Consider the following 27,729-nt stretch of genomic DNA (forward strand, 5'->3'; position numbering starts at 1 on the left):
CCCCTTTAGACAGGCACACAAAGCACCGCTCCATTATTTGGTCAGCTGCCACTCTCAAAGCACATTTCAATTTTTCATTTGACTACATGTGAAAAACAAAAAGTGAACTGACCCCAAATCATACGGTTGAGAAACTCTCCAATGTTGTAGATCCAGACAATGAGGACAGTGCTACTGCAGAAAAAGGCCGCTAGACCCACTGGGCTGAAAAAGGTGAAGAGAGGATATACCCACTCTCCGGTTACAGAGTAAATCCACAGGACCCTAGACAAGGAGAGAGATGATTTTTGGTTAGGACCATTCAGTTAGAAGAAGAATTTAAAGATTTCCCATCCAGGAAGGAATATGTTATCACAACTATCATGGTAAAGAATAAATAGATCAACTTACATTAAACTACTGATATGCAACATCTCCACTGGGCAGTTAGAAAACTGGACTCTTTTCTGTGAAGCACACACATCATTCAACACGGATTAGAACACATGCAGTGTTCTACCATGACCAGCCTGGTTTTATGGTGACCCAACTTCAGTGAGTATAATGGTATTTAGGTAACTGAAGTAAGTCTCCTCAGTTGAGAAATATGGATATTTAACTATAATGTACTTAACTATATTGTATAACAGCAAATGAACTTTTAGACACATCTTTTTCCAACTGGTTGCCCTGGCTTTTCAGCACCCACCTAGATCAGAGACACCTGGGGAGAGGAAAATGCTATTGCTCATCTTTCTGTCCCTTCAGCAGTGACCAGTCCATCGGGGAGCGGCTGGATGAGGCAGATTCCCTTTGTCCCACAGAGAAGGGGAAGGAAGAGCAACTGTAGGTAGGTAGGTAGAGAATGTGGTGGCATTGTCCACCCCTTCCCCTTCCTGGGCAGTTTGTAGAGCTTCATTCCCTTCATTCTGTCCTGCTTTCTCTCCCCTCAAACCCAATCTACAGCTTGCTGTGGCTACCAGTTAACTTGAGTTATTTGCATACTGTGACTCTTATTGGTCAAAAGAGCCTTAAAAGTTAATTTCTTGATTGATAAACTTTTGAACTTCTTTTTATACTACAACACATCTGTGGATAAGTGTAATTCAAATGGCACCTCACTCATTTGAATTGGATTACAATCTCAAAGGTAGTTCACTGAAAAGACAGGTAACATAAAATTAGGAGATTTGCATTATATAAGGCCAGAAAGATGGGCTGAAGCTACATTTAGCTCCTTTGTGGTAGTGGGGGCACTCACCCTTGTAATATATTCTGACAGTGGAAGAAACTCATGCATTTGGATCACAAAGTCCTGAGTTCTATCCCCAAGAGCTTGTCTAAGTGGTAGGGTAACATGCCCCATGGGTAACTTGCAGACTACCGTGTAGCAAGTTAATTGGTCCATGTAAACGCTGCTGGTGTGCACAAAAGGTTCTCTAGTGCACTTTAATTTAGTGACAGGTGAACAAGCCCCACGTCCAATAGGATTTAACTGGCAAGAATGGTATTCATTTTTGTGGCCATGGATCTGTTATAATTCTATTGGGAAGCTAAGCCATCTCTGTTGTCTCCGTAAAGCTGCCCCTTAGACTTTTCCCAGCACTGCCAGTAGGGAGATATTCTGGTGATTTCCCACCTCACCACCACCACCACCACCCCCCGCACTGCCAGTGTTTTCATGGGAGAGAGTGTCACTCTGTGAGAAAACACTAGCCTGCCAGTTGGCTGTGTGAGTCATGTCTCAGGATATGTGTGTCACATAGACACCCCACCAGAATTAAGATATGTCGCAAATCTGAGAAACAGGTAAATGCTAGAGAAAACAGCTGAAGTGTCCTTAAAGCAGGAAAACAGTTCAACAGTAATTAGAGAAGGCTCTGGTGGGACATAAAAGAAGAGGTGTGTGAAGAAAGATTTGTTAGCCCTCAGTAAGAAGGTTGATGGGAGAAACTGGTGTTGCTGGTAATAGAGTTTTATTGGGCTGAGCTTGGAAACATTAAGAGTAGAAACTAGTTTTATAGATCCATCATAGGTCCTCTGATCAGAGGAAACAACTGTGGTGTGAAATGACTGAGGAAATAAAAAAGCCTATAAAAAGGCCTCAATAACAATAACAGGAAATATTAGCTACAAGACACTAATTGAAGTCTCAGTGGGAAAAACGATGGAGTTGGCTTTTTTATTATTATGTAGAGCCTATATGTAGTTTTTTCAATATGATACACATATCTCAGCCAATTACAAAGGCAGTGATCCTAGTCTTAGGTAGTAGGAGATTAGATTGTGCAGATCAAATTTTTCAAACTTGGGTGCCTTTGGACAGGCACCTAAATCAATTTTTTTATGAACTTAAATAAGTGGCCTGATTTTCAGAGACACCAAGCACCATCATCTCTCACTTGAGTTGATGGAAGTTGTGAGTAATCTGGCAGGCTGTTCTGGTGCATAAATACGTATTTGGTTGCCTGTCTTTAGGTAGCTAAGTTTGAAAATTTGGGCTACTGTGAGCAGAAACAATGGACGGAGAGAACCAAATTTTTAGCAGACATCTAAAAATGCACTATCAAACTTTGCACCCATTGTACAATTGCACATTTTGTATGTGTGATTATCAGTTCAACTCCCATACAACAGTCAGATGCCTATTATTTTGAAAATTTAGGTATCAATTTAGAAATGGAATAAAAAGTAGTTTTGTGATAAGAAATAGAATAGAGTAGGAAGTGACAACAAAGAATTCACGGTAATCTTGAAGTAATGTTTGCATTTCTGAGCAATTATAGGAAGGGTACAACTTAGCTGATGGTACAGGGGTAGCAAGTGTACCAAAACACTATAGGATTTGGGGGCAGCATGTATAAATCAGTAAGACTTGATGTATCATAATAACCTAAAAGGAAGAAGACTTAGGGTTTCTCCTGTCCTCTCATTACATGTGCCTAATTTCCCCTAATCTTAATGGGACCTATACTCTCATTGAAGGAAGAAAACTAGTCCCTGAGGTGGTATTCAAGGAGATATATAAGATCAGGAAAGGGAAAGAACATATTGGTGCAAATTAGGTATTTGAGATCGTGTTATTTCAAAATGAGAAGGCCATGAACTGAAGATGAGCACAGGTATCTAGCATATAATATAATTGAAATGTTTTAATTCATCATCAAGATGGAGTGGACGCATTACTGGAAAGTGATGGAGTAGAGCCCCTCCATTTATTTACTTATTTTATTTAGTTATGGCTTAAGATGCAGTATGCACTATATGATTATTTATATTTCCTGAGCTTAGAAAGGTGGTATGATCTCCTCCGCTTTATGGCCCAAGGTACATTTCTGATGATTGATGCCTATATTACTGTCCTCTTTGCTGTTACATTGATTTTTAGAATTGAAATGGAAAAGGGCAGGCTGTTTTTAAGGTCTAAAATTGGATAACATAAGAGTTCAGAGATACAAGCTTTGGCATTCCAAGACAGGGAAGAAGATTACAGGCCAGGTTTTTGAGACTTTTAATTGATTTCAGGAGGACTACTTGTAGAGTAACGTCTTACTCAGCATGAGAAGGAGTATCAAAATCTGTCACTACAGGAATTCACTAACATGTCTGCCAGGTTTCTCACCAGACCTGGCAGCCTCCCATGGTTGGAAACCACCCCCCACTTTTGAATACAGCAAAAATAAATTTCTGTAATAAAACCCCATGTGGAAGCAGGACCTTGAAGAAAGGCACATGCAGTGGGAAGCCATTCTGGCTTCCCTGCTTGACTCTTCCCTTGCTAATCCAGCACCTCACATGGCAAATGGGCCACCTGAATCCATAAATATGGAGGAAAGGGGAGTAGTAAAGATGCTACTTATGGCCACATGATTGGACTATTGATGGTTCTGCCACATCAGTGAAGGCAGCAACAGCGAAGTGTTGGCACCTATAGGCTGGATGCAGAGATTTAAAATGTAAAGTGATGTTTTAGTATAAAGACTTTGGGGCTGAATGCTCAAAAGGAATTAAGCTCCTAACTTCTGTTTAGACCCCTAATTTCCATTGATTTCAATGGAAATTAGGAACCTAACTCCAGTTGATCATTCAGCTCATTTTGTTGCTGGGAACCAAGGTGAAGAGAGTAAAATGAAAGGTTCTGTGCTATTTCCAGGAGACAGAAAGCACCAGTATGGAGATTGGCATGCAACAGCAGGAAACTGGAATACAACGGGCAGGACCCTACAGAAGATGACACAAGGGACAAGTAACAGATAGCCATCTGCTTGGGGGCCCAATAGCCAGGATACCGAGTACTGTGATCTGTGCTTACTTTGTGCCAGGGCTTGCCAGGGTTGAGCCCCGGCACCTCTAGAGTTGGCACTTCATAGCCCCAGCACCTCTGGGCTTGTTGCGTCAGTTATGAAAGTAAAAAAAAAAAAAATTGCTTGAGTCCTGGTACCTCTTTCATTACAAATGAAGCGCTGACTGTGATGTATTAGAAGCTGAAGACAGCATCAGCTCAAAGGAGACTTTGGGAGAAACCGCTAGTGCAGAATGTGACTAGAACTCGGTTTGGCCATGATTGGCCTGGTTGTGATTGCTGATTATCTAGGATACTGAGTCTTCCTTCAGTGGGCACTCCCAGAGTGGAAAAGCACTCTCCTTCTTTTCAGTGTGCAACATCTGAGACCGTGACTTCCACTTACTGGAGCATACATGGGTTTAGAGCCATGTTCTCACATCAGACGATACTTGCTGTGGGGTTTGGCAAGTTGATGTTTTTGTGATCAAAGCATACCCCCACCAAGAAGTCTGGATAGTACTGGCTTAAAACAATTGGGTTTGGGTGATAGATCTCTGTGCTGCCTCTAGCTGAAACCTGGCAGCTCCATGTCAGATTCTTTTGTTGTTACAAAACAAAAAAGTGATTTCTTCTCTGGTTTATTTAGGTCATTGTGGTAAGGGTGGCTGCTGTTGAGGTGAAGTTGTGTGGGCTAGAGGGCTCTGCAGGAAATGAAAATGCTAAAAGCTTGCATCTCATGGTGTTATTCCTGTCCCAGGGAGGTGGGACAAGTTCACAGAAGCACAGTTTAATCATGAAGACAGTAAAAGTCACAGAGCCTCAGAAGAGAACAAAATATGGCTCAACTCTAAGTAATGCAGCAAAATGGTACATAGGAAAGGAATTTGGGATGCAATGATCGTAATCTCATTAAGGTTAAGATTAGATAAGGATAAATTCCTTATACTGTTCCTAATACATGGTCATATAATGTAGTAGCAAAGTTCAATATTTCCCTATATAGAGGGATCTGAAATCATAAGTGCATTTTGTCTGTACAGTTTACGTTATAATCTGGGTTTTCTTTTAGTGGGATTGAGGCAAATAATTTAATGACAAAAGCAAGTTCATTCAAACTAATGTGTTCACTGCCATAGGTAAGAACTAGCAGAAACAAAGAATTCCCCAAGTGCTTCCTCTTTTTCCAAAAGATGCCTCACCTGCACGAGAAACAAGCTTATTCTCCACTTTGTCCTATCACCCTCTTCTGAATCGTCCACTCCAGAGGCCAGATGCTTGGATCCGGCCCTTCTGCATCCAGCACAGCTCAGGAAGTTATTTTTATTACCCCACCAGCAGTAAATCCTGAAGCCATGAGGTGCCAGTGCGAGACTGAGGTTTAAGTTAGAGCAGCTTCAAAGCTGTTCTAAATTTTGGTAGCTGCCCATAGTCCCAAGGAGCTGTTTCAGCAGCCAGGGTTCTCACTGGCCATGCCCCCTTTTCCCTGGGCATACCCCTATGCTGGTGGGGAGAGAGGCCAGGGAGAGGGTGGTATAATTCTGGCTCTAACTCACCTGAGGTTTCCCAACTTGGCACCAAAAACACCTCCCCCCCATACATACATACACACACACACAACCACACATACCACACTCCTTTGGGATTTAGTGGGTTGCAGCAGGGAAGCATGGGTGAAAACAAAATGAAAAGACTGCTGTAGTGGAAACATCCCAAGCCACCCCATGGTTTGTTACAATTCAACACAACTTGTCTTTCAAGAGAGGCTCTGGAGTAGCAGGTCATGTTCTGGATGGCTTCAGGTGCATTGGTGTTTTTGAAGAGGCCTGCTGAACATGTGGCTGGAAACAGTCCTCTTGGCCTCTTGTTTTCAGGGAATATCATGTGATTCTTAAAACAAAAAAATAGGTCCCCCCCAATGGCTTTTCCATAAAACCAACCATAATGTGATTATTCCCATTTAAACATTTTCTTCATAGGGGAATAGAATCCTCTAAATACAGAGTTTTGCCTCTTTTTCTGGCATAGGCCAATTTGAGAAAATCCAAGGGGGTTATAATACATAATTCTTACCAGCTGAGATAGGCAACAGAAACAAATCCTAATAGGATCAGTCCTTTCTTCTTTGGTGGATAACGGTGAGGGGTAGCGAAGATCTCCAGCAGAGCAAGTGGCAATACAATAGTGTGCTGGGAAGAAAAGGGGATATGTCAGAGAGTGGCAATAATGTGTTGTGGTAACCGAATTAACCAAAACGCTTGTGGCAATGTGTACATAAATGCAAACCAATTATTGGTTAACAGCATAGAATGCCACAGAAAAGCATGCCACTTTACCAGTGAGTAAATTCCCATGATACAGCAAGCACTGAAAGTTTCTTGTTACCCAGTAAAAAGTATGATAATTAGGTGCTACTATAGAACACTGTGCCGCTGTGCATTGTAATCTCTAATGGACAGTGCAGAGATTTACTGCATTATCAAATGTACAAGGACAGTTGGAGTGAACCCCATGTATACAGTAGTACAAAGATTTTGTGAAATCTATCATTGTTTACTTTGAGATGGAAAGGAAAAACCCCTTGGCATTTTCTGAAAGACTTTCCATGCTTAATTTAAGCCCAGAGGTGATTTTTTTTTTCCTTTAGGTAAATTTGGTGAAAATATCTCTAGCCATTTCTGAGTCATTGGAGAGGGGGAAAATACCTTAAACTTACCTTTAAATAAAAACCGATTTGGGGAAAATGTTATGGGATGAAAGGTGAAGTATTGTTATGATTAGAAAGCTACAAAAAGAAAAAAATGTTAAGAATAGAAGTAAAGAATCAATTTCCAATACTGCAAACAGTGTCCTAACGTTCCACTCCCAGACTGGTGATTTATCAGTGATCTGGAAAATGGAGTGGATGTTGAGGTGACAACATTTGGAGAGTACACAAAATGTAGTTAGGTTAATAATTATTAGAAAAGACTGAGGATTTTCACAGAGACCTAACAAAGCTAGGTGAGTGAGCAGCATGAGGGCAGGTGAAATTCAGCACTGACAAATGCAAATTTATGCAAATTGGAAGGGATCTTTGAACTACTTGTGCACCTTGCTGTGTTTGTTCTAAGGCCCTTTCAGATCATAAATACCCCCTCAGATCTACCTGTGGATCTCCATTTGTCTGTACAGAAAGGGAGTTTGTGAGTGGCACTGTCTCCACAACCAGGTCCTGTGTATAGGATGGAGTTGGGGCAGACTGGGGAAGGGGTGGTTGGGCTGAGGGCAGAGTTTTGGAGGAGACATATTAAGAAATAAGCCAGAGAATCTGATACAACCCCAGATTGCATTAACTGTTTTTGTGAGTTACCATGGGGAGCTGCTGGAAGCAGATTGCAAATCCTTCGGGAGCATGCTCAAGGGAGTTGGGGGGGTGCAGTGGGCTAGAATTTGTGCAGGGGTACAGGGTCTCCACTTGGATGTCACTGGCCTCTCACAAAGGGTCTTGAGCAGGGTCGACCTGGGAGGGGGGGATGCAAGTTGCCCCAGGCCCGCAGGGCCCCCATGAGAATATAGTATTCTATAGTATTGCAACTTTTTTTTTATGGAAGGGCCCCCCAAAATTGCTTTGCCCCAGCCCCCTGAGTCCTCTGGGCGGCCCTGGTCTTGAGGTCCTCCAGGTTTTGAGGCATTTTTCCCCTCCCCTCATTCAGGGTCAACTTGGGTCAGTCTCAGGGAGGAATTTCTTGTGGGGATTTCCAGATAGAAAGTCTGCTTCTCTGGTTTTCAACATGAAAGGAGATGCTCCGGCTCTAAATTAACTGTAACTACTCAGGAAAAAGCCCTGAGTGTTACTGTCAACAGCTCAGTGAAAACTGTTGTTCAATGCACACAGCAGGCAACCACAGCAAGACCAGCTCAATTGGGCTCCTAATAACTAAGCCAATAGGTTTTACAGATAGAATGTGTGGAAAAACTGCAGCAGCAAACACAATACATGAATTTTTCTGTCATATACTATGTTGCATTTAAGGTCTGACCAAAGTCAATTGAAGTCATGGGGAATCTTTACATTCACATCAGTGGATTTTGGATCAGGCCCATACACAGGACATGAAGGCGTGGTATGATATGTAAGTTTTATTCGCAGATGTTTTGGAGAGAGAGATACATTCTACCTCTAAAAGAGTGACACATTATGGCTGCATGCTGCAAGAGAGCACTTAGTAGAAAAGTGGTTTTTGGCATCCCTCTCACACACCCCTGGCACGCAAGGCCTCAGAAGCCATTATTCAGCCCCACGTGTCTTGTTTCAATATCCTTCAGTTTCAGTTATTGTATTCTACAAGCTAGAGATAACAAAGGTTTATTTGATTGTTCTAGTTCATCTCCCTGACAGTGCTGCTGAGACGTCTCTGTTTTGTCTCTCTAGGACACGCTAGAGTCCTACGACCCTCCTCCCCCCCCAGTCAATAGCAGAGGTCCAGCTGTATAAGTTCAAGTGATTCTTGGATACATTTAAGTAGAAAAAGATCTTCAGTTTGTATAAATTAATTTCCTCACAGTCCCTATAATTATGTCTTTTACTCAGAAATGTGCTAGGTATGTGAGGCTGCTCCTAAGTGTTTATTCTATGTTTGATTTTGATGTCATCATCTGCTTTATTTTCCCACTATTGTATTCCCTGATGTGGCTAATTAGCCTAGAAAGCAGCAGACTGTCACCCAAATGCTGCATTAAGTATGGAATAAGTTCACATGTCTCAGTTACCTGGTACAGGGACTCTTAGCTGTGCTACAGCATTAGAGTTACAGCTCTTATTTGAATTTGTCACTGTCATGGAACCCTGTGTTAGCCAATGGGTAGGTACTAGGTCAATAGTTTGTCTCAAAACAAAATATTGCCCAGAGAGGAAGGCAATGATGATAAACTATTATTTATTCCTTATTACTCTGTTTCAGGTCTTCACTTCACTTCATGCTTGTTCTTTGCAGGCAAAATGGCCATATGCCCCAATTTTTCACATAACACCCAGTGTCCCAGGAAATTCCTTTGGGGGCACACAATGTCCTAGCTTTCCATTTCATCAGGGGAAACATTTGTTTTTTCAATAACAACAAATTATTTGTTCAAGCCATATTGCTGCACCAAGGAAAATGTATTCTGTGTTTATTAGGCCTAGCCATTCAGTGGGAAAAGCAGTGTTTGAAGTCAAGAGAAAATCCAATGAATGTACAGCAGATACTTATCAAAGCTGGTTTTGTTTGTTTGGTGCTATTTTGCTCAGAATGAAAGTTAACAGTTGTTGAGGGGCTCATGATAAACTCATGCAGATCTCCAAGATATGGAGGGGGGAAAAAATCCTTTATTCTGAAAAACATGTTGAGTCAGAAGCTGGCAGCAGTGACACCAACACGTGTTTTATTAAAAAGTATACTGTGTTCTGTGTGAACAATTCACGACCCTAAAAACACTTTGCCACAAAAGACTTCCAGTTTTTTTTCATTTTGAAAACAGGATCACCTTAATCATAGGCAGATAAAGAGAGATCCTTGTGTTTGTTATAGGAATGCTCTCTAGTGAAACTTGTTAGTGTACAAATGGCTTCTTCTTTTATATTGGCTTCTCACTCTGGGTGAGTGGATGGTGTATGTACATTTTCATTTTCTAGTCTTTCTCATTCCTGAACTTGAATGCACACTGCACATGTCCTTGCCATACTGAACATGTGTCACATCCCTATGATACACATGAAATGCAACAAAATAATTCTAAATGGAAAAAAAAACAACCAGAGAGACAGAGCCTTTCATCACCATACTGGTATCATAGAGCATGCTGGTGTTTTCACACATTTTATGAACCCTATCTACAGTTTGTTTTCTCCTTTAGTAGTAATTTACAATGGAATTCATATGGAATAATGGAGTACATTCACAAGAGTAAATGGGTTCACTGTGATTCATGTTTATACAGCAAATACCAAAGGAATGCATGATTGGCCACCTCTTGCAAAGTGTGCCCTTGCCAATGACATTCAATTAGCTTTCCAAATGAATTCCCTTGGATGGTTGATAAAATGCTGACTTTAGTGATGAACATTAGTGATGGCCCATATACCATGGTTGCTAATACTAGTTGTAAGGTCTTTAAAGGCTTTTCATTTTCACGGGGAAAAAGTATGCTTTCATTCTAGCTATTTTTAATATTAGTCTTTAGTCACCAAACACCACAATTCATTAAAGACAATTATAAACCCAATTTTAACCAAACTGTGTTGTTAATCTGACATTTATTTAAATCAGTGCAATCTTTGTTTCGAATCAAACTTAAAAATATATACTGTTATGCTTCTTGATTTAAAAGGAAATGTAATAATTAGGCTTGGATTAACACAAATCAGAATGTTGGCAAAAATGGGTTGAAGCAATGACTCATTCTGTATTTCAATTAACAGTTTCTCAGTTTTACTTGCAAACAGGGAAACTGACAAAAATAATTATCACAGAGGGAGAGAAAATTATTTCATTCTGAGGTTAAAAAAGCCAAAATCACGGTCTAAAACAATAGTGGTGTGTTCTAATCTCTCTGTCAATTATCTGAATGAATGAATGAGCTTATTCATCCGTTTTCAGGAAACTTTTTTTGTTTTGTTTTAATTTAATTTAATGTATATTTTAATTAATACCTCTGTGTGTTGAGAAAAGTTTGTTTACCTCTTCAGCTAGGATGGCAACATTTTAAGTGGGAAAACTAGTGCTTTTGCATTTTTTGCAGACTGGCGAATGGAAAAATAAACGCTCTAGCATTCATGAAGCTCTCTCAGCTGTTTTATCAGATGGTCAGGTGTTTGGAAATACAGCTCAGGTTATAAAGACGATAAAATATTATGTTCTCCAAAATCTTTTAACGGTTATTTATTATTATTATTATTATTATTATTTATTATTTATTATTAATGCCGGGAAACTTTCTCTTGAGTATGACTCAAACTTCATCTGAAATATTGGCATACTGACTGGTCTCCAGAACATAATGTGGCATTTTCACATTCTGTTAAAACAAGAAATGATGATTTTGTCTTTTCCCCTCTGTATTCTTTGTCGCTCCCTGGATGCATTTATTATGCATGAACTGAACAAGGGCAAATCATCCCTTTTGCACAAAGAATTAAGAACTTGCAGTGCATCTACTTTCTAAATATATTATGTAATTTCAAATATTTTGTATCTAATATTTCCTTCTTCTTCTTTTATTATTATTATTAGTTAGTTTTTGTTTTTGAAAATACCGGTTTATAGAGCCAACTAAATGGTGGTGGATGGAAACTCAGGCCTCAGTCCAACAAACTACTTAAGCATGTGCTCAAGCACATGAGCAGCCCAATTGAAATCACTGGGATTACACATATATTCAACGTTAAGCATGTGTTTTGTTATCCTGCTTGATCAGTGCCCCAGATTAGAGCAAAGAGTGGAATAGCTGTCTATGGATATTTGTTTTCCAAAGTGAATTTCCATTTAATCATATTTACTCATCCTGTATGTTTGTTTTCCATGAATATTGGAGAACTGAGTATGGCTGCACTATGGAGACTATATCGGCATAGCTAGGTTGCTATAGCTATGCCAGTTTACCCCCAAAATGGAGACACAGTTTCTGCTGACAGAAGGGGTTTTTCCATCAGTGTAGAAACCAGACATGCTAAACCTGCGAAAAAACCACAGAAATTCAGCTATTAATTTTGGCTGAATTGGCTTGTAAGTTGCTTGTTGGCTAGTTTTTGTCTTGTAGCTTCTTGCTTGTTTGGCTTGTTGCTTGTTGTAGTTTGTTGCCTCTTTTTTTTGATTGGCTCCCAGCAAGCAGGAGTGGGATGCAAGCAGGAGTAAGGGGAGGAGAGAGTCAGGGGTGCACAGTGGGCCCACCACAGACCCAGACTGCACGCCGGGGGGATCTAGTCACGTAGTGTGCTGGGGTTCTTAGGGATGGCCTTGTTTTGAAATGGGATTAGTTTGATATATGGCTTATTGTGAAAGTCAGGGTGCTTATTTACCGTGTGAAAGTTGGCAACTGTGGTAGGAACACCACTTCTCCTAGCAACAGTAGAAATGTTGATAAAAGCATTCTTCCATTCAAATAGCTGTGTCTACACTGGGGGTTATGTCAGCATCGCTATGTCAATTAGAGGTGTGGTTTTTCATACACCTGACCAATGTATCTATGGCAACCTAACTTTTAAGTGTAAACCAAGCCTTAGGGTGGGATTTTCAAAAGCACTTAGTATTGGCCTAACTTGACTTCGATGGGAGTAGAGTTAGGCCAATGGTAAGTGTTTTTTGAAAATCCCTCCCTGATTTCTCTTCTTTCCAATCAAATCCTAGGAACAGATTGTCTGCTTAACAGCTCTGTATCACTTGTAGATACTTACATTTGTGTCTTCTTCATCAGTAATGTTACTGAAAACAAAGGGTGAACCTCAATTTCAATGTTGCATTGGGGGGGACACAGGATAGTTGCCCAAAGGCTAATATTCCTAGGCCAAATCTGAGGTCTTTATCTAGTTTTTACTCAATCCATACTCAAGCAAAGTCCCAAGGTCTGAAGGATTTTACCAGTGTATGTGTGGCTTTCAGAAAGAGGTTTACCTCTTAATATCCTTGCGTGATGGTACCAATCAGTCCCCCAGCCACCACCATTGTTGTGTAGTTTTACTATTCCCAGTGCTTTCCCCCATCACTGCTCTCTTTCTCTCTTCTTGGCCCCTTGGTGGCACAAGCTTCCTCATTTGATTTACTCTGCTATGGTTTTGTCTTCCCTCAAATTTCACTCTTGCTGTTCTGCTCTGTAATCTGTCCTTACTTTCCATTCTCTTCTTTTATTAGTATGAAACTGCACAGTTCATTTTATTGTTTTATATTTTTTAAATAGTAAAATGCCTTGGTTAAAAGGCTTTGTTAAACAGATTTTCTCTCAGAATTATTAATATTAAGAATCGTGATTAATTTCAGTTTAATCGCACTGTTAAACAATAGAGTACTAATTGAAATGTATTAAATATTGCTCGTTTACTCTTGTCAGCTGTCAAATTTATCAAACCTTTAATATGTCAGAAAACAAACTTATTTCTTCCTTTCCAGGTCGAATGGTGCTCACCATGAAAAAGTGGAGGGGGCTATGCGAGTCCCACATTTTCAGAAACGCATGCATCTAATTTGCTTGCACAGTTACCATGAATGCGTGCATCTTCGCAGTTGTTGTACATGCAAATATCACATTAGATGTTTGAGTGAATTTGTAGCAATAGTGCACACAGTTTTGTACATGTGCCTTTCTTTGAAAATGTGGACCTTATTGAGTATTTGCATGCTTATTATGATACAGTGTGAGTACGTTCTGGTGCCAAAATTGTAATAATATTTTGCTCTGAAACTAAATACACAAGTAAGTGGGTAAAGTTCATATTGCAGTTTGAAGCTGACATGAGACTGAAATGATACAATCTTCCAACGTGGAATTTTGTCTCCAGCTGTCCAGCCAGGGGGATGGGTTAGGGAGCTAGCACTTGTGCATTCTCAAATAACAGAAGTCAAGGAGGATTCAATGCCTTAACATTCATCAATGAAATAAACACTTTCTCTCTGAGTAAATGGGGTTATGTCAACATCAATGGAAACATCTGAAAACTACATACAGCACTGGGGAAAACCAAGCATCTTAGCAGCCAAGGGTGTGTGGCAGTTAGTTTAATGCACCATAACCCTCACACTGACATTCTTCTTTTCTGCTAACAAATGAATATAAAGGGGAGCCTATAAATGTCAATAGCTGCCGGAGGGTTTAAAACCAGGATAGTTGGAAATGCAAGCAAATGGAAATGTTTATCTCTTTGCCTATTTAAAAGAGCTATTAATTGTGTAATGCAAGTGCAGGAAAAATCACAAGATGGTCAGAGATGTGGCTGAAAATGCCCAGGTGTATATCCTATGAGTTAATATATTCTTTTGAAAAATAGCAGTCCTGGATGGAGTGCACTGAACTAAGATCCTGACTACACACAGACTTTGCACCAGTTTTATAACTGTTGGTTAGGGGTGTGATATTTTACTTTTAAAGTTATACCAGTACAACACCTAGTGTGGATATCATCTGTGTAAAGGTGCCTTATACCAGAATTGCAGAGTTCGCCTTCCCATATAGGCATAAGCTATACCAGTATAAATCACCCTTATGCTAGAATAACTGCATCCACACTAGGGTGGGGTTGTACTGCTTTCACTATGCCAGTATAGTTAAAGCAAGAGGTATAACTTTTGTCTGAAAACAAGTCCTTAGATGAGGAGAAACATGGGAAGCCTGACGGGTATTATGAATCCTTCTTGCTATCTATATTCGTAATGCTGTCAAAGCAATAATGGCTCACTTAAGTGAGGCCTCTTGTGCTCCCGTGTTCTTCTCCCTTGCTTTCTGCATTACCCTCAGTATGCCCAAATACTCCTCAGCTGTCACTCATTGAGGCAGTTTGATCTGATGGATAGAACACTCAGAGACATGGTTCGATTGCTAATTCTACCATTAATGTGCTGTGTGACCATGGGCAGGTCACTTCTCCACTGGGCCTCTACTCTCTCCCACCACCCCTTTGTCTTAACTGATTGTAAGCTCTTCAGGGCATAGACTGCCTCTTACTGTGCGTCTGTAAAATGCCAAGCACAATGGCGTCCTGATCTTTGTCAAGGTTTGTAAGAGTTACCATAATACAAAAAATACGAATAATTTAGGCAAGTATAATATTAAACCAAAATTTGCCTATAGTCTAAGAAAGTAACATACGGAATCAAATGGAAAAGGATAATGTTTTGCAGACCAAAAGAAAAAAAAACTATTTTATAATGAAGAAAAACATACGCTTATGGTTGTTGAGAACACAACTGAATGAATAGTTGCATGTTTTCTTTCTTGTGCTACAAACTAATGACCCACAATTCTCCTTTTTGTTTTACTGTCAATCCTGTCAACCCCTTAAAAATCCAGTGTTCTTCTCAACTGCCATTAAAATGAATAATATATTCACGTGATTCAATTCAAACTGTACGTGTCAGGTAGTGGCTTTTTGGGGAGAATCCAGATACAGCTTAAAAACAGAACATCAGGAACGAAATAAACAATTTCAATGAGAGAATGGACCAAAATGGCTTTTATCTGAGTCACCCTCCACCTAAAACCTTTGGTTCAGATAAAATAATAGTACTTAGGACGTAGGTAGTGGTTTTTCATCCATAGATCTCAAAGCTCTTTATAAAGATGGGCAAGCATAATTATCCCCATTTTACAGATGGGAAAACTGAAGCACAGAGGTAAAATGAATTGTATAACACTCAATATGAGAGTCAAGACTAGAACGCTGATCTCCTGGCTTGTAATGTAGCACCTTCTCCACTGGCTCCACCTCACTGCCTCCCTAAATCCTCATAACAGAATTTGATTTCCAACAACTCTTCCTTTTTCAAAATGAAAATTTTCGACCTGGGTCATTGCAAAACCATGACTAAAACATAATACCCTTGATACATTGCTGGTTGTAACCAGCCATTTGAATATCAGAGCAAAGTCTCAACATTCCCAGTGCATTGCTCAGATTGCTACAAAAAGGAGAGATACACGTCTTCCCACCTGCTCCTTTTCTCATTTAAAAAGCAACAGAGGGTCCTGTGGCACCTTTGAGACTAACAGAAGTATTGGGAGCATAAGCTTTCGTGGGTAAGAACCTCACTTCTTCAGATGCAAGTAATGGAAATCTCTAGAGGCAGGTATATATCAGTGTGGAGATAACGAGGTTAGTTCAATCAGGGAGGGTGAGATGCTCTGCTAGCAGTTGAGGTGTGAACACCAAGAGAGGAGAAACTGTTTCTGTAGTTGGATAGCCATTCACAGTCTTTGTTTAATCCTGATCTGATGGTGTCAAATTTGCAAATGAACTGGAGCTCAGCAGTTTCTCTTTGGAGTCTGGTCCTGAAGTTTTTTTGCTGTAAGATGGCAACCTTTACATCTGCTATTGTGTGGCCAGGGAGGTTGAAGTGTTCTCCTACAGGTTTTTGTATATTGCCATTCCTGATATCTGACTTGTGTCCATTTATCCTCTTGCGTAGTGACTGTCCAGTTTGGCCAATGTACATAGCAGAGGGGCATTGCTGGCATATGATGGCATATATAACATTAGTGGACGTGCAGGTGAATGAGCCGGTGATGTTGTAGCTGATCTGGTTAGGTCCAGTGATGGTGTTGCTGGTGTAGATATGTGGGCAGAGTTGGCATCGAGGTTTGTTGCATGGGTTGGTTCCTGAGTTAGAGTTGTTATGGTGCGGTGCGTGGTTGCTGGTGAGAATATGCTTAAGGTTGGCAGGTTGTCTGTGGGCGAGGACTGGCCTGCCTCCCAAGGTCTGTGAAAGTGAGGGATCATTGTCCAGGATGGGTTGTAGATCACTGATGATGCGTTGGAGAGGTTTAAGCTGAGGACTGTAGGTGATGGCCAGTGGAGTTCTGTTGGTTTCTCTTCTGGGCCTGTCTTGTAGCAGGAGGCTTCTGGGTACACGTCTGGCTCTGTTGATTTGTTTCTTTATTTCCTTGTGTGGGTATCGTAGTTTTGAGAATGCTTGGTGAAGATCTTGTAGGTGTTGGTCTCTGTCTGAGGGGTTGGAGCAGATGCGATTGTACCTCAGTGCTTGGCTGTAGACGATGGATCGTGTGGTGTGACCGGGGTGGAAGCTGGAGGCATGAAGGTAGGCGTAGCGGTCGGTGGGTTTTCGGTATAGGGTGGTGTTAATGTGGCCATCGCTTATTTGTACGGTGGTGTCCAGGAAGTGGACCTCCCGTGTAGATTGGTCCAGGCTGAGGTTGATGGTGGGGTGGAAGCTGTTGAAAGCATGGTGGAATTCTTCCAGGGCCTCCTTCCCATGGGTCCAGATGATGAAGATGTCATCAATATAGCGTAGGTAGAGAAGGGGTATGAGTGGACGGGAGCTGAGGAAGCGTTGTTCCAGGTCAGCCATAAAAATGTTGGCATATTGTGGGGCCATGCGGGTGCCCATAGCGGTGCCACTGGTCTGGAGGTATATATTGTCACCAAATTTGAAATAATTGTGCGTGAGGATAAAGTCACAGAGCTCAGCAATAAGTTGTGCTGTGTCATCATCAGGGATACTGTTCCTGACAGCTTGTATTCCATCTGTATGTGGGATGTTAGTGTAGAGAGCCTCTACATCCATGGTGGCTAGGATGGTGTTTTCTGGGAGGTCACCAATGCATTGTAGTTTCCTCAGGAAATCTGTGGTGTCACGGAGATAGCTGGGAGTGCTGGTGGCGTAGGGTCTGAGTAGGGAGTCCACATATCCAGACAGTCCTTCAGTGAGAGTGCCAATGCCCGAGATGATGGGGCGTCCAGGATTTCCAGGTTTGTGGATCTTAGGTAGTAGATAGAATAACCCCGGTCGGGGCTCTAAGGGTATGTTGATTTGTTCCTGTGTTAGTGTAGGGAGTGTCCTGAGTAGATGGTGTAGTTTCTTAGTGTATTCCTCAGTGGGATCTGAGGAAAGCGGCCTGTAGAATTGGGTATTGGAGAGTTGTCTGGCAGCCTCCTTCTGGTAGTCAGACCTGTTCATGATGACAACAGCACCTCCTTTATCAGCCTCTTTGATGATAATGTCAGGGTGGTTTCTGAGGCTGTGGATGGCATTGCGTTCTGCACGACTTAGGTTATGAGGCAAGCGATGTTGTTTTTCCACAATTTCTGCCTGTGCACGTCGGCGGAAGCATTCTATGTATAGGTCCAGACTGTCATTTCGACCCTCAGGAGGAGTCCATGTGGAGTTCTTCTTCCTGTGTTGTTGGTGGGAGGGTATCTGTGTATCAGTGCGCTGTTCAGTGTTATCATGAAAGTATTCTTTGAGTCGGAGGCGGCGAAAGTAGGCTTCCAGATCACCACAGAACTGTATCATGTTCGTGGGGGTGCTGGGGCAAAAGGAGAGTCCCCGAGATAGGACAGACTCTTCTGCTGGGTTGAGTGTGTAGCTGGATAAATTGACGATATTGCTGGGTGAGTTAGGGGTACCCCTGTTGTGGCCCCATGTCGCAGGTAGGATTTTAGACAGCTTACGGTCCTTTTTCCTTTGTAGAGAGGTGAAGTGTGTAATGTAGATCTCCTGTCTTATTTTAGTAAAGTCCGTTGGTGTGGAGGGTTGGTTATTTATGAGAGTCTCCAGGTTGGAGAGCTCTTTCTTGATGTTTTTCTGTTTGCTGTATAGGATGGTGATCAGGTGGTTCCTCAGTTTCTTTGATAACGTATGGCATAATCTCTCACTGTGGTCTGTGCAGTATGTAGATAGCAAAGGATTTTTCACCTTCAGTCCATTTGGTATGATGTCCATCTGTTTGCATTTGGAAAGGAAGATGATATCTGTCTGTATTTGTGCAAGTTTCTTCATGAGGTTGATAGATTTCCATTCCATACGGCTAAATGCAGTGCCTTGCATGGTGTCAAGTACAGAGGGGTAGCCGTGTTAGTCTGAATCTGTAAAAAGCAACAGAGGGTCCTGTGGCACCTTTGAGACTAACAGAAGTATTGGGAGCATAAGCTTTCGTGGGTAAGAACCTCACTTCTTCAGATGCAAGTAATGGAAATCTCTAGAGGCAGGTATATATCAGTGTGGAGATAACGAGGTTAGTTCAATCAGGGAGGGTGAGATGCTCTGCTAGCAGTTGAGGTGTGAACACCAAGAGAGGAGAAACTGTTTCTGTAGTTGGATAGCCATTCACAGTCTTTGTTTAATCCTGATCTGATGGTGTCAAATTTGCAAATGAACTGGAGCTCAGCAGTTTCTCTTTGGAGTCTGGTCCTGAAGTTTTTTTGCTGTAAGATGGCAACCTTTACATCTGCTATTGTGTGGCCAGGGAGGTTGAAGTGTTCTCCTACAGGTTTTTGTATATTGCCATTCCTGATATCTGACTTGTGTCCATTTATCCTCTTGCGTAGTGACTGTCCAGTTTGGCCAATGTACATAGCAGAGGGGCATTGCTGGCATATGATGGCATATATAACATTAGTGGACGTGCAGGTGAATGAGCCGGTGATGTTGTAGCTGATCTGGTTAGGTCCAGTGATGGTGTTGCTGGTGTAGATATGTGGGCAGAGTTGGCATCGAGGTTTGTTGCATGGGTTGGTTCCTGAGTTAGAGTTGTTGTGGTGCGGTGCGTGGTTGCTGGTGAGAATATGCTTAAGGTTGGCAGGTTGTCTGTGGGCGAGGACTGGCCTGCCTCCCAAGGTCTGTGAAAGTGAGGGATCATTGTCCAGGATGGGTTGTAGATCACTGATGATGCGTTGGAGAGGTTTAAGCTGAGGACTGTAGGTGATGGCCAGTGGAGTTCTGTTGGTTTCTCTTCTGGGCCTGTCTTGTAGCAGGAGGCTTCTGGGTACACGTCTGGCTCTGTTGATTTGTTTCTTTATTTCCTTGTGTGGGTATCGTAGTTTTGAGAATGCTTGGTGAAGATCTTGTAGGTGTTGGTCTCTGTCTGAGGGGTTGGAGCAGATGCGATTGTACCTCAGTGCTTGGCTGTAGACGATGGATCGTGTGGTGTGACCGGGGTGGAAGCTGGAGGCATGAAGGTAGGCGTAGCGGTCGGTGGGTTTTCGGTATAGGGTGGTGTTAATGTGGCCATCGCTTATTTGTACGGTGGTGTCCAGGAAGTGGACCTCCCGTGTAGATTGGTCCAGGCTGAGGTTGATGGTGGGGTGGAAGCTGTTGAAAGCATGGTGGAATTCTTCCAGGGCCTCCTTCCCATGGGTCCAGATGATGAAGATGTCATCAATATAGCGTAGGTAGAGAAGGGGTATGAGTGGACGGGAGCTGAGGAAGCGTTGTTCCAGGTCAGCCATAAAAATGTTGGCATATTGTGGGGCCATGCGGGTGCCCATAGCGGTGCCACTGGTCTGGAGGTATATATTGTCACCAAATTTGAAATAATTGTGCGTGAGGATAAAGTCACAGAGCTCAGCAATAAGTTGTGCTGTGTCATCATCAGGGATACTGTTCCTGACAGCTTGTATTCCATCTGTATGTGGGATGTTAGTGTAGAGAGCCTCTACATCCATGGTGGCTAGGATGGTGTTTTCTGGGAGGTCACCAATGCATTGTAGTTTCCTCAGGAAATCTGTGGTGTCACGGAGATAGCTGGGAGTGCTGGTGGCGTAGGGTCTGAGTAGGGAGTCCACATATCCAGACAGTCCTTCAGTGAGAGTGCCAATGCCCGAGATGATGGGGCGTCCAGGATTTCCAGGTTTGTGGATCTTAGGTAGTAGATAGAATAACCCCGGTCGGGGCTCTAAGGGTATGTTGATTTGTTCCTGTGTTAGTGTAGGGAGTGTCCTGAGTAGATGGTGTAGTTTCTTAGTGTATTCCTCAGTGGGATCTGAGGAAAGCGGCCTGTAGAATTGGGTATTGGAGAGTTGTCTGGCAGCCTCCTTCTGGTAGTCAGACCTGTTCATGATGACAACAGCACCTCCTTTATCAGCCTCTTTGATGATAATGTCAGGGTGGTTTCTGAGGCTGTGGATGGCATTGCGTTCTGCACGACTTAGGTTATGAGGCAAGCGATGTTGTTTTTCCACAATTTCTGCCTGTGCACGTCGGCGGAAGCATTCTATGTATAGGTCCAGACTGTCATTTCGACCCTCAGGAGGAGTCCATGTGGAGTTCTTCTTCCTGTGTTGTTGGTGGGAGGGTATCTGTGTATCAGTGCGCTGTTCAGTGTTATCATGAAAGTATTCTTTGAGTCGGAGGCGGCGAAAGTAGGCTTCCAGATCACCACAGAACTGTATCATGTTCGTGGGGGTGCTGGGGCAAAAGGAGAGTCCCCGAGATAGGACAGACTCTTCTGCTGGGTTGAGTGTGTAGCTGGATAAATTGACGATATTGCTGGGTGAGTTAGGGGTACCCCTGTTGTGGCCCCATGTCGCAGGTAGGATTTTAGACAGCTTACGGTCCTTTTTCCTTTGTAGAGAGGTGAAGTGTGTAATGTAGATCTCCTGTCTTATTTTAGTAAAGTCCGTTGGTGTGGAGGGTTGGTTATTTATGAGAGTCTCCAGGTTGGAGAGCTCTTTCTTGATGTTTTTCTGTTTGCTGTATAGGATGCTGATCAGGTGGTTCCTCAGTTTCTTTGATAACGTATGGCATAATCTCTCACTGTGGTCTGTGCAGTATGTAGATAGCAAAGGATTTTTCACCTTCAGTCCATTTGGTATGATGTCCATCTGTTTGCATTTGGAAAGGAAGATTATATCTGTCTGTATTTGTGCAAGTTTCTTCATGAGGTTGATAGATTTCCATTCCATACGGCTAAATGCAGTGCCTTGCATGGTGTCAAGTATCAGAGGGGTAGCCGTGTTAGTCTGAATCTGTAAAAAGCAACAGAGGGTCCTGTGGCACCTTTGAGACTAACAGAAGTATTGGGAGCATAAGCTTTCGTGGGTAAGAACCTCACTTCTTCAGATGCAAGTAATGGAAATCTCTAGAGGCAGGTATATATCAGTGTGGAGATAACGAGGTTAGTTCAATCAGGGAGGGTGAGATGCTCTGCTAGCAGTTGAGGTGTGAACACCAAGAGAGGAGAAACTGTTTCTGTAGTTGGATAGCCATACAGAATGGAAATCTATCAACCTCATGAAGAAACTTGCACAAATACAGACAGATATCATCTTCCTTTCCAAATGCAAACAGATGGACATCATACCAAATGGACTGAAGGTGAAAAATCCTTTGCTATCTACATACTGCACAGACCACAGTGAGAGATTATGCCATACGTTATCAAAGAAACTGAGGAACCACCTGATCAGCATCCTATACAGCAAACAGAAAAACATCAAGAAAGAGCTCTCCAACCTGGAGACTCTCATAAATAACCAACCCTCCACACCAACGGACTTTACTAAAATAAGACAGGAGATCTACATTACACACTTCACCTCTCTACAAAGGAAAAAGGACCGTAAGCTGTCTAAAATCCTACCTGCGACATGGGGCCACAACAGGGGTACCCCTAACTCACCCAGCAATATCGTCAATTTATCCAGCTACACACTCAACCCAGCAGAAGAGTCTGTCCTATCTCGGGGACTCTCCTTTTGCCCCAGCACCCCCACGAACATGATACAGTTCTGTGGTGATCTGGAAGCCTACTTTCGCCGCCTCCGACTCAAAGAATACTTTCATGATAACACTGAACAGCGCACTGATACACAGATACCCTCCCACCAACAACACAGGAAGAAGAACTCCACATGGACTCCTCCTGAGGGTCGAAATGACAGTCTGGACCTATACATAGAATGCTTCCGCCGACGTGCACAGGCAGAAATTGTGGAAAAACAACATCGCTTGCCTCATAACCTAAGTCGTGCAGAACGCAATGCCATCCACAGCCTCAGAAACCACCCTGACATTATCATCAAAGAGGCTGATAAAGGAGGTGCTGTTGTCATCATGAACAGGTCTGACTACCAGAAGGAGGCTGCCAGACAACTCTCCAATACCCAATTCTACAGGCCGCTTTCCTCAGATCCCACTGAGGAATACACTAAGAAACTACACCATCTACTCAGGGACACTCCCTACACTAACACAGGAACAAATCAACATACCCTTAGAGCCCCGACCGGGGTTATTCTATCTACTACCTAAGATCCACAAACCTGGAAATCCTGGACGCCCCATCATCTCGGGCATTGGCACTCTCACTGAAGGACTGTCTGGATATGTGGACTCCCTACTCAGACCCTACGCCACCAGCACTCCCAGCTATCTCCGTGACACCACAGATTTCCTGAGGAAACTACAATGCATTGGTGACCTCCCAGAAAACACCATCCTAGCCACCATGGATGTAGAGGCTCTCTACACTAACATCCCACATACAGATGGAATACAAGCTGTCAGGAACAGTATCCCTGATGATGACACAGCACAACTTATTGCTGAGCTCTGTGACTTTATCCTCACGCACAATTATTTCAAATTTGGTGACAATATATACCTCCAGACCAGTGGCACCGCTATGGGCACCCGCATGGCCCCACAATATGCCAACATTTTTATGGCTGACCTGGAACAACGCTTCCTCAGCTCCCGTCCACTCATACCCCTTCTCTACCTACGCTATATTGATGACATCTTCATCATCTGGACCCATGGGAAGGAGGCCCTGGAAGAATTCCACCATGCTTTCAACAGCTTCCACCCCACCATCAACCTCAGCCTGGACCAATCTACACGGGAGGTCACTTCCTGGACACCACCGTACAAATAAGCGATGGCCACATTAACACCACCCTATACCGAAAACCCACCGACCGCTACGCCTACCTTCATGCCTCCAGCTTCCACCCCGGTCACACCACACGATCCATCGTCTACAGCCAAGCACTGAGGTACAATCGCATCTGCTCCAACCCCTCAGACAGAGACCAACACCTACAAGATCTTCACCAAGCATTCTCAAAACTACGATACCCACACAAGGAAATAAAGAAACAAATCAACAGAGCCAGACGTGTACCCAGAAGCCTCCTGCTACAAGACAGGCCCAGAAGAGAAACCAACAGAACTCCACTGGCCATCACCTACAGTCCTCAGCTTAAACCTCTCCAACGCATCATCAGTGATCTACAACCCATCCTGGACAATGATCCCTCACTTTCACAGACCTTGGGAGGCAGGCCAGTCCTCGCCCACAGACAACCTGCCAACCTTAAGCATATTCTCACCAGCAACCACGCACCGCACCATAACAACTCTAACTCAGGAACCAACCCATGCAACAAACCTCGATGCCAACTCTGCCCACATATCTACACCAGCAACACCATCACTGGACCTAACCAGATCAGCTACAACATCACCGGCTCATTCACCTGCACGTCCACTAATGTTATATATGCCATCATATGCCAGCAATGCCCCTCTGCTATGTACATTGGCCAAACTGGACAGTCACTACGCAAGAGGATAAATGGACACAAGTCAGATATCAGGAATGGCAATATACAAAAACCTGTAGGAGAACACTTCAACCTCCCTGGCCACACAATAGCAGATGTAAAGGTTGCCATCTTACAGCAAAAAAACTTCAGGACCAGACTCCAAAGAGAAACTGCTGAGCTCCAGTTCATTTGCAAATTTGACACCATCAGATCAGGATTAAACAAAGACTGTGAATGGCTATCCAACTACAGAAACAGTTTCTCCTCTCTTGGTGTTCACACCTCAACTGCTAGCAGAGCATCTCACCCTCCCTGATTGAACTAACCTCGTTATCTCCACACTGATATATACCTGCCTCTAGAGATTTCCATTACTTGCATCTGAAGAAGTGAGGTTCTTACCCACGAAAGCTTATGCTCCCAATACTTCTGTTAGTCTCAAAGGTGCCACAGGACCCTCTGTTGCTTTTTACAGATTCAGACTAACACGGCTACCCCTCTGATACTTGACACCATGCAAGGCACTGCATTTAGCCGTATGGAATGGAAATCTATCAACCTCATGAAGAAACTTGCACAAATACAGACAGATATCATCTTCCTTTCCAAATGCAAACAGATGGACATCATACCAAATGGACTGAAGGTGAAAAATCCTTTGCTATCTACATACTGCACAGACCACAGTGAGAGATTATGCCATACGTTATCAAAGAAACTGAGGAACCACCTGATCAGCATCCTATACAGCAAACAGAAAAACATCAAGAAAGAGCTCTCCAACCTGGAGACTCTCATAAATAACCAACCCTCCACACCAACGGACTTTACTAAAATAAGACAGGAGATCTACATTACACACTTCACCTCTCTACAAAGGAAAAAGGACCGTAAGCTGTCTAAAATCCTACCTGCGACATGGGGCCACAACAGGGGTACCCCTAACTCACCCAGCAATATCGTCAATTTATCCAGCTACACACTCAACCCAGCAGAAGAGTCTGTCCTATCTCGGGGACTCTCCTTTTGCCCCAGCACCCCCACGAACATGATACAGTTCTGTGGTGATCTGGAAGCCTACTTTCGCCGCCTCCGACTCAAAGAATACTTTCATGATAACACTGAACAGCGCACTGATACACAGATACCCTCCCACCAACAACACAGGAAGAAGAACTCCACATGGACTCCTCCTGAGGGTCGAAATGACAGTCTGGACCTATACATAGAATGCTTCCGCCGACGTGCACAGGCAGAAATTGTGGAAAAACAACATCGCTTGCCTCATAACCTAAGTCGTGCAGAACGCAATGCCATCCACAGCCTCAGAAACCACCCTGACATTATCATCAAAGAGGCTGATAAAGGAGGTGCTGTTGTCATCATGAACAGGTCTGACTACCAGAAGGAGGCTGCCAGACAACTCTCCAATACCCAATTCTACAGGCCGCTTTCCTCAGATCCCACTGAGGAATACACTAAGAAACTACACCATCTACTCAGGACACTCCCTACACTAACACAGGAACAAATCAACATACCCTTAGAGCCCCGACCGGGGTTATTCTATCTACTACCTAAGATCCACAAACCTGGAAATCCTGGACGCCCCATCATCTCGGGCATTGGCACTCTCACTGAAGGACTGTCTGGATATGTGGACTCCCTACTCAGACCCTACGCCACCAGCACTCCCAGCTATCTCCGTGACACCACAGATTTCCTGAGGAAACTACAATGCATTGGTGACCTCCCAGAAAACACCATCCTAGCCACCATGGATGTAGAGGCTCTCTACACTAACATCCCACATACAGATGGAATACAAGCTGTCAGGAACAGTATCCCTGATGATGACACAGCACAACTTATTGCTGAGCTCTGTGACTTTATCCTCACGCACAATTATTTCAAATTTGGTGACAATATATACCTCCAGACCAGTGGCACCGCTATGGGCACCCGCATGGCCCCACAATATGCCAACATTTTTATGGCTGACCTGGAACAACGCTTCCTCAGCTCCCGTCCACTCATACCCCTTCTCTACCTACGCTATATTGATGACATCTTCATCATCTGGACCCATGGGAAGGAGGCCCTGGAAGAATTCCACCATGCTTTCAACAGCTTCCACCCCACCATCAACCTCAGCCTGGACCAATCTACACGGGAGGTCCACTTCCTGGACACCACCGTACAAATAAGCGACGGCCACATTAACACCACCCTATACCGAAAACCCACCGACCGCTACGCCTACCTTCATGCCTCCAGCTTCCACCCCGGTCACACCACACGATCCATCGTCTACAGCCAAGCACTGAGGTACAATCGCATCTGCTCCAACCCCTCAGACAGAGACCAACACCTACAAGATCTTCACCAAGCATTCTCAAAACTACGATACCCACACAAGGAAATAAAGAAACAAATCAACAGAGCCAGACGTGTACCCAGAAGCCTCCTGCTACAAGACAGGCCCAGAAGAGAAACCAACAGAACTCCACTGGCCATCACCTACAGTCCTCAGCTTAAACCTCTCCAACGCATCATCAGTGATCTACAACCCATCCTGGACAATGATCCCTCACTTTCACAGACCTTGGGAGGCAGGCCAGTCCTCGCCCACAGACAACCTGCCAACCTTAAGCATATTCTCACCAGCAACCACGCACCGCACCACAACAACTCTAACTCAGGAACCAACCCATGCAACAAACCTCGATGCCAACTCTGCCCACATATCTACACCAGCAACACCATCACTGGACCTAACCAGATCAGCTACAACATCACCGGCTCATTCACCTGCACGTCCACTAATGTTATATATGCCATCATATGCCAGCAATGCCCCTCTGCTATGTACATTGGCCAAACTGGACAGTCACTACGCAAGAGGATAAATGGACACAAGTCAGATATCAGGAATGGCAATATACAAAAACCTGTAGGAGAACACTTCAACCTCCCTGGCCACACAATAGCAGATGTAAAGGTTGCCATCTTACAGCAAAAAAACTTCAGGACCAGACTCCAAAGAGAAACTGCTGAGCTCCAGTTCATTTGCAAATTTGACACCATCAGATCAGGATTAAACAAAGACTGTGAATGGCTATCCAACTACAGAAACAGTTTCTCCTCTCTTGGTGTTCACACCTCAACTGCTAGCAGAGCATCTCACCCTCCCTGATTGAACTAACCTCGTTATCTCCACACTGATATATACCTGCCTCTAGAGATTTCCATTACTTGCATCTGAAGAAGTGAGGTTCTTACCCACGAAAGCTTATGCTCCCAATACTTCTGTTAGTCTCAAAGGTGCCACAGGACCCTCTGTTGCTTTTTACAGATTCAGACTAACACGGCTACCCCTCTGATACTTGACACCATGCAAGGCACTGCATTTAGCCGTATGGAATGGAAATCTATCAACCTCATGAAGAAACTTGCACAA

General features: G+C 43.3%; 1 protein-coding gene across 1 annotated transcript in view; it reads right to left on the reverse strand.

Moving 5' to 3' along the window:
* ADTRP (androgen dependent TFPI regulating protein) overlaps positions 1–27,729 on the reverse strand; it is a 58,946-nt gene that overhangs the window by 12,092 nt on the left and 19,125 nt on the right. The window contains exons 4-5 of the mRNA XM_005305195.4: positions 6,335–6,450; positions 113–264 (exon numbers count right to left, since the gene is read on the reverse strand). Of these exons, the coding sequence (XP_005305252.1) occupies positions 113–264; positions 6,335–6,450 (268 nt within the window). The remainder of the gene's footprint in view (positions 1–112; positions 265–6,334; positions 6,451–27,729) is intronic.

The sequence above is a fragment of the Chrysemys picta genome, chromosome 2 (assembly GCF_011386835.1).
Source record: "Chrysemys picta bellii isolate R12L10 chromosome 2, ASM1138683v2, whole genome shotgun sequence".
Taxonomy (NCBI): Eukaryota; Metazoa; Chordata; order Testudines; family Emydidae; genus Chrysemys; species Chrysemys picta.